This window comes from Seriola dumerili, unplaced genomic scaffold (genome assembly GCF_002260705.1).
Source record: "Seriola dumerili isolate Sdu_G_001 unplaced genomic scaffold, Sdu_1.0 BDQW01000003.1, whole genome shotgun sequence".
In the NCBI taxonomy this organism is placed as follows: domain Eukaryota; kingdom Metazoa; phylum Chordata; class Actinopteri; order Carangiformes; family Carangidae; genus Seriola; species Seriola dumerili.
Window position 1 is genome coordinate 622,028 of NW_019174258.1, and position 10,933 is coordinate 632,960.

The window sequence follows — 10,933 nt, forward strand, 5'->3', positions numbered from 1 at the left end:
GCCATGTCAACTAGAGAATCTCAATACAAAGCTTCCGAGATTTGTGTTGAGCATGTACTTTTATTCAATGTGGCAGCATTTGATTGCAGGGAGGGTTGTGTACTTTATGTGGGAGGAATAACATGTGAGCCCTTTAGACGCTGTGGTTTGCTCAGTCTTCCTCTTTCTCTGGCACAGCAGCATGTGAGCAGTTCTAACCCAGAACGCAAGAAGTTCCACTGACTCAGCAGGAACACCAGTCAGTTAATTAAATGGAAACGCATTACAGAACATCGTTCACCATTTACCCTTAATGGCAAATCCCTTAATTGCTGCAACTGTAAGAGTATCATTAGACCAACGAACAGACTCAAAGAAGGACAGCTAGAGATGTCTGTGGGTTTATGTATACAGTCATACAGTCATGTGGAGCTTGTGCACAGTTCATGTTAGGCCCACTGTCAGTGTCATAAAAATTTGTCACTGGTTTCTCCAAAGAGTCACATCCATTCTGCTACTGGATTAATATATCACACTGACACGGGGACATTTAATCACTCAAGTCCTGGGGTCATGGGAACATGTTGACAGCAGCAGGTGAAAGGCAGCCCACATGGGGACGTAGGAACACCACAGGATGAAGGATGGTAAGTCACTCATCATGAGGCCATGGTGGGAGTGTGTTTGTGGTACCTCAGGCTATACTGAATACTAGAGGCATCACTATCAGAGAGCCTCAAACAACAACTGCCTTCCCTTTACCTAGAGGAAAGTGTGTGTGCACTGACACACACACACACACACACACACACACACACACACACACACACACACACACACACACACACACAGACAGGATCAAAAGAGGATGTGATAAAACAGTATTGGAACATTTGACCTCCTGCACTCTGTTTTTAGGCCTTCAGAGGAAGACACTGGGCTCCTACCAGATCCCACTGATCAGCAGCAGATAGTGACGATTGGGGAATATGGCCCCTGTGGGTGAGCACTCACCACTGTAGAAACGGATCAAACAGCTGAGGTCTGAGTTGGCTGCTTCTTGTTGCACTCGCACAGGGTCTGCATAGCCCATAGCTGCCAGGTAGTCATACAGCATCTGGAGCGGACGCTCAGAGGGGTCCAGCCTCCTGAAGGGCAAAAGACAAGGAGAGGTGGTGTGAAAATGCCTGCCACAAAATAGTAACACCAGTTTCTTATACAGGGAATGCATTGTTGCAATTGCGTGCAATTGCAGTGTGCAGTTTTTGAATGGGATAGCAGGAGAGTCCGGGCCAACTCCTAAGAGAAACTTTTCTTGCTCAGGAGGTGCAAAGTTAAAAAAGGTAAAAATATACAGCACTACAAATTTGAAAGGGTGTGTTAATTATTTTAGAAAACAGTGATATACTCTATGTGTAACTGTGCAACTAGGCTTCTAATACAATACCTAACTAACAACTAATAACTAACAAATCAAAGCAAATCTGACCAACTAGACTCTCTAGTGCAGTGACAAGCAAAAAAATCCCTCACCGGCTTCCCACACTTGAACACTACCAACTAAGTTCAATGGAGCACCGGCAAAGCTGAAAGTACCACTAACAAGGACTGAATCAGAGTGACTGAGTGCTATTTTTTGTTTGGAGTTTTATTAAAAGAAAAAAATGTCTTGTGATGTTTGATAGAGCTCAGGATGGTCATTTGGAGCCACAAACTGACCAAACCAAAAAGCGGAAAAAATGTAGTTGTGCAAAATCCTACTGCGCTCAATGTTTTTTTCTCAAACTGTGGATTTGACTTAATCTGAGGAAAAATCATCTCGGTCCAATAATAATCATGTTAAGGACTCTTGCCGCTGATACTTAACAGGATAAACGTCAACCCTGAAATCCAGCCTGACACAAGTGGCCTTTCACATAAATGCTTAATGTCTGGCTGCATGAAGGAAGTCTTCCAAGCATGACAGCATATACAACTTACACTTTTGCTTTCAAAGTGATCAGCTGGAAATGGTCGAAACAAAGGCTTGGGGCATGGTTTCACTTAAGTGCAACCTGGATCAAAATATAATCATCCAAAATAATTCAAAATGGGTGTGGGTTTGCACGGGGTACAGAAACCGACTTGGTTCCCAAGTATAAAAAAGACTGGAGAAGTGTGTCTCAGTATCATCAGGGAATATTTTATTTTTCATTACTTGGCTAGGTGTGATACCTCAGCAATCATAGATCATTGAGCAAGGTTTCACAGTTTCTTACCATAGGGATCAAGCGCTGAGAGAAGCAAGAAGTTGTTGTTAGCAAATCAAGCGGAAGAAAAGAGAGATTCCCAACTGTGTAAAACGAATTTGATACTATCCTTGCACTGAATTGGCAGGTACCTCCTGTTAACATCGATAAGCATGCCATAATTGAGTAAAGCTTACAATATACAATCTAAATTACACTATTTGTAGGTAGACAGTATTATCCAAAATCTTGCAGTTCATGTAGGTCAGGTAAGTTTTGAAACTCAAAGCAAATGCAATGTTATCAAAAACATCCTTTATCAGTTGTTTTCCAACGTTGCTAACGTGAACAATGCGCAGTCCGTTCTATTTATTACCCTTGTCCATCAGGCCTTACACCCAACCTCTCCTCTTTGCCTTATCAGTGGTGAGCACACAAGATAATGGCCCTGTATCACTTATTTGAGCTGTACTTGACCAGGCTACAGGGGTCACCAGACCTTCAAACAGTCACCTGTAAATGCAAACAATTGGTCAATTGGTCTAGTTTATCACCATGCAGAATGTACAGTAGATACAAGGAGATGAGATTTCTCTGCAGGGTGGCTGGTCTCACTTAACATTTCAGAGTGAGGAGCTCAGTGATTTGGGAGGCCCATGGTATCAAGCCGCTAACTCCTCTGAGAGGAGCCAGTTGTGATGTCTGGGACCCTCCCTTTGGAAGTGTTCTGGGCAGGACAAACTGAGAGGAAACCCTAGGCACACCCAGAACATGTTAGAGGGATTTCACATTCCATCTATCCTGGGGGAAATTAGGGGTCCCCATGGAAGAGCATGTGGCAGGGAAAAAGAACACTGGCCTCTCTGCTCACCCTGTTGGCACTGTGACCCTGACCAGGATAAGTGGCTCAAAAATGGATGAATGGAAGGATGGATGCCCACCATCAACTCCATTGCCTCAGTAAATTTATCGTAAAAGGGAGTTAGTGTGACTGAAAATACAATGTTCCCTTAGCAGGAAAGAACCCAGACCAAGTTTTCCTGCAAACAGCACATTACTACAAGCTATAAAAAGAAAATCACTAAAAAAAGCTTCCATCCCTTCCATCATGTCCTTACTTACAAATCCTTCTTCAGTGCTTCTCTCAGTGCTGTCAACAGCTTTGTATGCTTCAGATCCTCATTTATACAGTACATGCATCTATTAGCAACCACACTAATAAAACCTACTATACATAGAACATTTACCTAAAAAGGGTTTATATAAAACTAGAAGTCTCTTTATAGTCAAACATAAATGGAGTCCTAGCTCTGGTATTTTCCATAAACATGAAACTGAATGCATTTAATGCAACCTTGGCTTATCTTTCTAACTAGATCTGCTGTCTGTAGGAATTAAATGTTCCTTTGTATAAACAGAAATCATAGTTTTCCTAAGTCTCCCATACCTCGTTTTTGGATGGTGAAGACTTTAATATTGAATTCAAATCCACCTGGTCATACTTGCTGGCAGACTGCAATTTAAGAGCTGTACTGCTGGAATATAAACTGGACCAACACAGCCTATCCACAGGCTTACCAAAAGCCTTTCATTTATTACCATTCTGCATTACTCTGCAATGCCTAGGGCTTTTAATCAGCAAAGATATGATGATGGTTCATAGGTTGCTGGTTGATCATACTATTGTCTACCAGCCTGTAAAGTGATTAACAATTCATTCCATACGTGCTTCCAGCATAATATCTGCAGCATGTTGATGGCATGATCTCCACTATAAGTGCATCAACTGGCATTTTTGCTGGTACCTGACATCTGGGAAGATTTAAAATTTTTGCTCTGTGTCAATATCCCACATCATTTAAAAAAAAAAAAGAAAAAAAAAAAGCAGACAGTAAGATTAACATGGAATAAACTATGCCACAGTGATTTAAGATATAACTGATTTCTTATTTTAGACTCTCCCTTCTATCTTCACATAGGCTTTCCCATGAAAGCAATGTAGGAACAGCCCAGATTCTTTCCTGGTCACAGATCAGTGAACTAGTGTTTTATCCTTTCACAGATAATCAAGGGATCATTTGCTATTTCTGTCTACATATGTTTTCTGGAGCAGAAAGAGGCATCTAGTCATGTCCCTCAGGGTATCCTGGGTGAGATCCTGTGGGAGTGTGGAATGTTAAGAAAACTGCAGCAGGTCTTCAGTACTGTGTTTGTGCTCTGTGCATTAACTCAAGCTTGCTCAAGGTGACATTGTGTTTTTGGTTTTCATGGACAGGATATCAAGTAAATGCCATGGCCCGGTATAGTTTTTTATATGATATAAATGAGAAAGATATGTTGACATTTATTTAGAAATATAATCCTTCTTAATGGCTTATGTTAGATGTTACTGTACTGCATTATTCCCATTTCAGTTGTGTTTATTTGTGTGTCTAATGGAAGAGATGTGCTTCCATTTTAACCGGTGCAGCTGACTGAACCTGCTGCATAATATCTCATGCTTCGCTTGCACTATACTGGTATAACCTCAAACCAAAGCATCTTTTTACGCTTCAAGTCAAGTTTTATTTCTTTCACTTTTTTCCTTTTCCATGTTAGAACATGATTATACATTAAGCTGTGAGCTGTCAGATGCTTCAGAGTGCACAGCAGTACTGTTTTGACTAGATACAATGATGACACTGATGCAGGACTGTGGCTATTGGATGTTGGATCCATGCATTTGCCTATTCAGAGTAACTGATGGGTTAACCCACATCACTGTGTTGCTCTGAAAGGGGCACAGGGTATTTGCAATTCTTCTGCCATGGCCCTTCACTGAGGACAGCACTAGTCTCTGAACTACAATTGGTCTCTGGACAGCTATCCTTACTTTTTAATATATTTTATGCCAAATTGTTAGCATGGCTTAAATGCAGGGGAAATAAAGTATAACTTTACTTTAATGACTTTAACTTAGTGTGTGTTTACCTGACTAGGTCTCCATGCAGCTGAACATAAAGTCCCTGTCCATCCCTCTGAGAACACAGCTCTTCTACTGTGGTACTGGTAGAGCAGAGCACCAACTGCAGGTCTGTCTGTGGGGTGGAAGAGGCCTGTGGGCCAGAGGCAGGTGGCTGAGGGTCCACTGTCCCCCCATACAGACACACACAGCCCCGCTGGGTGTCCCCCTTTAGCCAGTCCCGCTCTCGTGATCCAAATCTGGTCTTTCTTGTCACACAACCACGACTCCCATTCCGCTTTATGTTGCGCTGCTGACACAGAAAGAATCATTTTAACACACGGATCAACATCAAATACATACTGTACATATCAGCATGTCTAACAGCCACTGGCTGCCTAAAGAGCTTGACTGTCACTCAAAATGTATTGATTAACCTCCCAGAGCTGCTGTAGACTTACCTCAACACAACATCTGCACTGGCAGGTACTGCCCACCTTTTCATCTGTATACAACTGGAATAATAACTATGCTGTGGAATTAAGTGAAGGTGACACTGCTGAAAATTGGTGCAGTGGTATTTGGAGTTATGAAGGAGCAGACCTTCCCACGTCTTTGCACTTGGGTAGAGGGATGCAATTAATCAATGTTTTATAATCAATATTCAGTTATTAGCAACTACGTAACTAGATATTCCTGTCATTACACTGAAAACACTTGCAATTGATTTCCTTTGCAGACTCAACCCTATTGAACTACATTTCCTGAGCAGCCTCTGTCTATAACAGTAGTACAGCCTGTAAGTCAAGAATAATCTTTGATGTTTTTTTTCATTCTGTTACCTTTCTCACCGAGGATGGACTCTGTCATTACATTACTAACAGGAACCAGCATATCATGTTGTTGCCGTTTTCTCTTGCTCTAATCACTTGTGGTGATGTTAGCTGGGTGTGTAGTAGCCTAATGTATTTCTTTAAAATTATTCAATGCAAGGCTAACTGAATTTGGCATTAATAAAGACAAATGTCATACTAAAATGATAAAATATCAATAACATCAGCCACTCATTTAAGACTACCATTCACAGGCCTAGAAAAGGCATTAGAGTATGTTACTTGGTCCAAGAGGTAACTATATCTTTCCACTATTCTGACTCTGCATATAGGCTCTTCAGTAAGTACACACACACACACACACCCTACACTGCTGTTGGAGTTTGTCAATCGTGCACCTTCATCCCACATCTATTCAGAATATTCACAGATAGGATATGAAAGCACAAGTCTGGACAGTCTCCAGTTTAGTGGCTTAAAGATGCCATAAATCCCTTTTGCTAATGTTGCCTCATTCAGTTGTGATATTCAATAAACCCATGACTAATTCGCTGTTAAGTGCGACATATCAGTATAAGGAAAAGTAGTGTTAAAAGAAGTGTAGTTGCAACTAATGATAATTTTTGTTATCATTATGATAAGTTTTGTTACACTAAGTTTGTTGCATATTGAAAACCAAAACCCGGTTATAACGTCCCAGAGCCCAAACTGACGCCTTGAAATTATGATGAAATTATTATTTTGTTTTGACCAACTGTCAAAAACCTCTTAACCCCAACCAACATATATTTGGTATCATTACTTGATTAAAATATTTAATGATTAATTGCTTATCAGAGTACCTATCAGTTATTTTTCTTTTGAATAATAGGGAAATCCTGTCAACCAGAAAACTTATTTTTCATTTTAATTATTTTAAGTACATTCAAATGACTTTAATGTTTACCATTTGATATACATGTACTTTAAGTTAAAATCATTTTGTTTCTACTCTTCTACTTCTACTCCCAAGGTTAAGAATAAGCTTTTATTTTCACTACTTAAATAAGTCAAAACTGGAGCAGCATTATTCCAGAGGTTAGAGAGGCAAGGATGTGACTGGACAGAGGTTAGTTTAAGTCCCACACCTGTTGAAAAATCTGTGGCTACAGTTAAAGTAAACTGCCTACCCTTTCCTTCTCAGCTACTGTCAAGGTGTGTCTGAGTGAAACACTGAGCCAATGCTTGCGCAGTGGTTGCCCCCAGTCGATTTCAGATGTAAGGTAGCTGTGTCCCGGTGTGAATGTGTAGCAGGGCCACGCTGAGTAACAGCCTGCATGTTTCGTCAACCTATCCTGAGTCAGAAAGCGGTAGATACTGTATGCTGTATATTTTCCTACCCACTGATGAAAAAAGGACATGTGTGTCAATGAATGATGGCTGACCTGGCTCAGTTTTTCAGGTAGCTATGGAGGTCCCCTGTGGACTTAATGATGATGTATTGTGCCTCACCAAATCAACAGATGTGGACATATTCTGGCAAAGACCTCCTGGCATTTCCTTACTGATTAAAAATGATGTTAACAGGCATGAAGTAAAATTAATGCTAAACTCACAGTGACTGAATTATGGTTTCATAGCCAATATCTATGAGCAGAAATATAACAACATGTGAATAAAAATCAGCACTTGTGCTAATATTCACTTATTAACAGGGTGACCTATTTTACTTTATGATTTTGATGTGCTTCCTTCAACTACAATAACTGAGTAATCTGAGTAATGCATACACATCACACTGAATAGAACAGCTGATATTCTGTGAGTGTGGCTATAGCTGCCCCTTGAGCCGCTACTTCAGGGACTTATAAATCATTACACATATGTGTCTTGCCCTAAAATGTCAAAAAAAAAAAATGTTCAGAGGTGGGCCTTAAAAGCTCTAACACACCACAGTGTGTGTGTGTGTGTGTGTGTGTGTGTGTGTGTGTGTGTGTGTGTGTGTGTGTGTGTGCGTGCGTGCGTGCGTGCGTGCGTGCGTGTGTGTGTGTGCGTGCGTGCGTGCGTGCGTGCGTGTGTGTGTGTGTGTGTGTGGCTTGTGGCTTGTGGCTTGTGGCTGTTAATTGGCTCTGGTACATTCCTCACTGAATGGCAATCATCCACAGATCAATCATCAACCAGACAATATCAATCACCTGACATTACAGCCATTACATAATATTGCAAAGATGCGTTTTAATTATCATGCCCCGTTTGAATCACCTACTGCAATGTAAGAAATCCCTTGACATGTAACACAATATAGAGATATTTTGTCGGGCACTTTGTCCTGTTTGAATCACCTACTGCATTACATGAAAATAAATCCTCTCGTTATGACTTGCCTTTAGCACTCGGATCCCCGTTGCAGCATGAGCTCCCGTACCACTGCGGCTGCCACGACCTGCAGTCTGATTCAGCCCCGCTTGGTGGACCACCGTGTCCGGCTGCCTGTCTATGCAAGTCCCGTTATCTCCGACATCACCTCCTTTCTTGATGCCCGTTTGGGTGTTAGTCGCAACGACCGCTGTATTATTGTCTTCGTCCTCCATCGCCATGGATGTGCAGTATTAACAGTGACCAAAACCAAGAAGTGCCGTCCCGGTACGTGACTGGCAAATTCCCACGGAGAGGTGAAAATGCATCCTGTGTCGGTGCAGCGACGCCATATCCAGACTGAACTTGACTGCTGTCAGATAGGCCTGCCGGGCAGCTGATCAATAAACATTAAATGGGCGGGTTCAGAATATTTATTATTCAACAGCCACTGCCCCTTTCTGAGGGGAGAGCCTTCTTACATTAATCATAAGGAGAGTCTTTGACAACTTGATACGGTCCTTCGCGGAAAAATCAAGATATGCCCTTGTAAGGCTTTGCTACTCATAGTTTTTTGTTTGACCATATACCTTCTGCGTTGTAGAGCACCAGGACGGACTTGCAAATTACTTGTTCGTGTGTATATATGTATATAGATGTGTTTATATATATATATAGACCCTTCTAGCAGCCTGACAACCTCAAAGCAGCTAGCAAGTTCTGATAAATTACAACAGAAATATGTAGCATTAGCAAAATGGTTTACTACATTCAGCTGTCGGCTATCCTTGTAGTTAAATTACTTATTTAAAAAGACGAAGAGCTAAGCTAAGTCTGTTTGCTAATAGCATACATTAGCTAACGTTTAACTTATTAGCTTAATGTTAGCCTGCTTTTTGCATTGATTTACAGGCACACGTTTCACTGTACAATATCTACAAATACCAACGTAATTATAAACTTTGACATAACAGCTTAATTCGTATCTGTAGCTTCATCTAAAACAGCTGTTATGGTTATAGTCTTATTACTTATTAATTTTACTGGCACTCTTACGAATTTCTTTTACGCTTTTCAGTGGGTAAAACATTTTGGAGACACAAACAACTATTGACAACAGCCAAGCAGATGTGCAGTGGAAGATCTGTAGAAAGCATATTAGAGAACTATGAAGGCTGGATTATTAACACAGTAAAGTGGGCAAGTGGGTCAAAGGGTCACTGTGCACCTTCAATATTTCAGCTGATATTATGATAACATGGTGTATATTTCCTAAATGAATTATCAACCACTAACTTGGGGAGGGAGGGTTTGGGAGAACGTAATGTAAATTGTATGCAAAAATGGGGGGAAAAATGCTGTTATAAGATGTAGATTTTCTTCTTTTCTCTGTTGTATATCATATTGAACTGAACATCTTTGCAGTTTGGAGTTTGGTTGGGCAAAACAAGACATTTGAAAACATTTGAAACATCTTGAACTATAAAAAACTGGGATGAATATTTGTCACTATTTTCTGATACATTATTAACTAAACGATTGATGAAGAAAATAACCACCAGATAAACTGAAAATGAAAATAATCATTAGATGTAGCCGTACTTCATATTGACACGTTTCTTCTTTCTCAGAATCAGCTGCATCATTTGCAGATGAATGGTGATCAAAAGGCCCCAACAAGAGAAGGGGCCACAAAAAGTGGCAGGAACTCCAAGCTACACACCAGCTCATACTTAACTTTAATTCTGAATTCCCGGCAAAGGAACACCACTGACATCTGACTTGTCACAGCAGGAAAAGTGCAGGTGTTATTAATCACCTTAACGATGGCTTTGTTCTCTTCAAGTATTCAATCATGACAGTGAGCCAGCACATCCGGACCATGAAACTGAAGCAGCTAAATGGAATTCATTCATCATTCATTTTATTATTTGCACCTGTGCTTTTCGTATGATATGTCAAAATGTCTTCTGTGAAAAAAGCCAACTGACATTTTTTAATCTTAAACCTCAGGTCTTCACAGGGACCCACTCCTACACGGTATATCACACTGTAAGGTGATAACGGTTTGAATCCACAGGGGCTCTTCCTGCGCAATTTTTTTTCTACCTTGTTGTGACGCTACTGGACACTGATTAAAAGAAACTACATGGCTGCTAGATGTTCATTTAACATTTGTGAATTTATGTACCAACCCTAGCCCTAATAGTAATCTTAAATTAATTTTTAAAAATTACAGTTCAGTATAACTGATCATTATGGTGTACATTTACAGTGTACACATTTGTTCATTAAACACTATAGGGTAGAGTCTATCATGTAATAAAAAAAATCAGTTGAACTAGGGGTGGGTATATGAGTTTATATTGCAATATCTCTGTATATCTCAATATAGTAGTTTATGTAAAATCAACTGAGAAACTTATGAATAAAACAGCTATTTTCTGGCTGATGCAGAAAACTTTTAATACTTGAAAAATCAGGGTAACGTCATCAGATTGATACAAAAATCATGTAGAAATCCATTGTGAACACTGAGCATTCCCGTTGAATAATTTGCAACACTGTTGACAATGGTCTGTTAAACCTAAAAATGGTAAAGGCGAGAGCCACTTTGG

The 10,933-nt window shown here is 40.3% G+C and overlaps 1 protein-coding gene across 1 annotated transcript in view; it reads right to left on the reverse strand.

Annotated features, from left to right (window-relative positions):
• The window catches only part of phlpp2 (PH domain and leucine rich repeat protein phosphatase 2), a 39,642-nt gene extending 30,976 nt beyond the window's left edge, over window positions 1-8,666 (reverse strand). The window contains exons 1-3 of the mRNA XM_022743956.1: window positions 8,345-8,666; window positions 5,178-5,461; window positions 994-1,127 (exon numbers count right to left, since the gene is read on the reverse strand). Of these exons, the coding sequence (XP_022599677.1) occupies window positions 994-1,127; window positions 5,178-5,461; window positions 8,345-8,557 (631 nt within the window). The 5' untranslated portion in view covers window positions 8,558-8,666. The remainder of the gene's footprint in view (window positions 1-993; window positions 1,128-5,177; window positions 5,462-8,344) is intronic.
• Window positions 8,667-10,933: the final 2,267 nt, after the last annotated feature.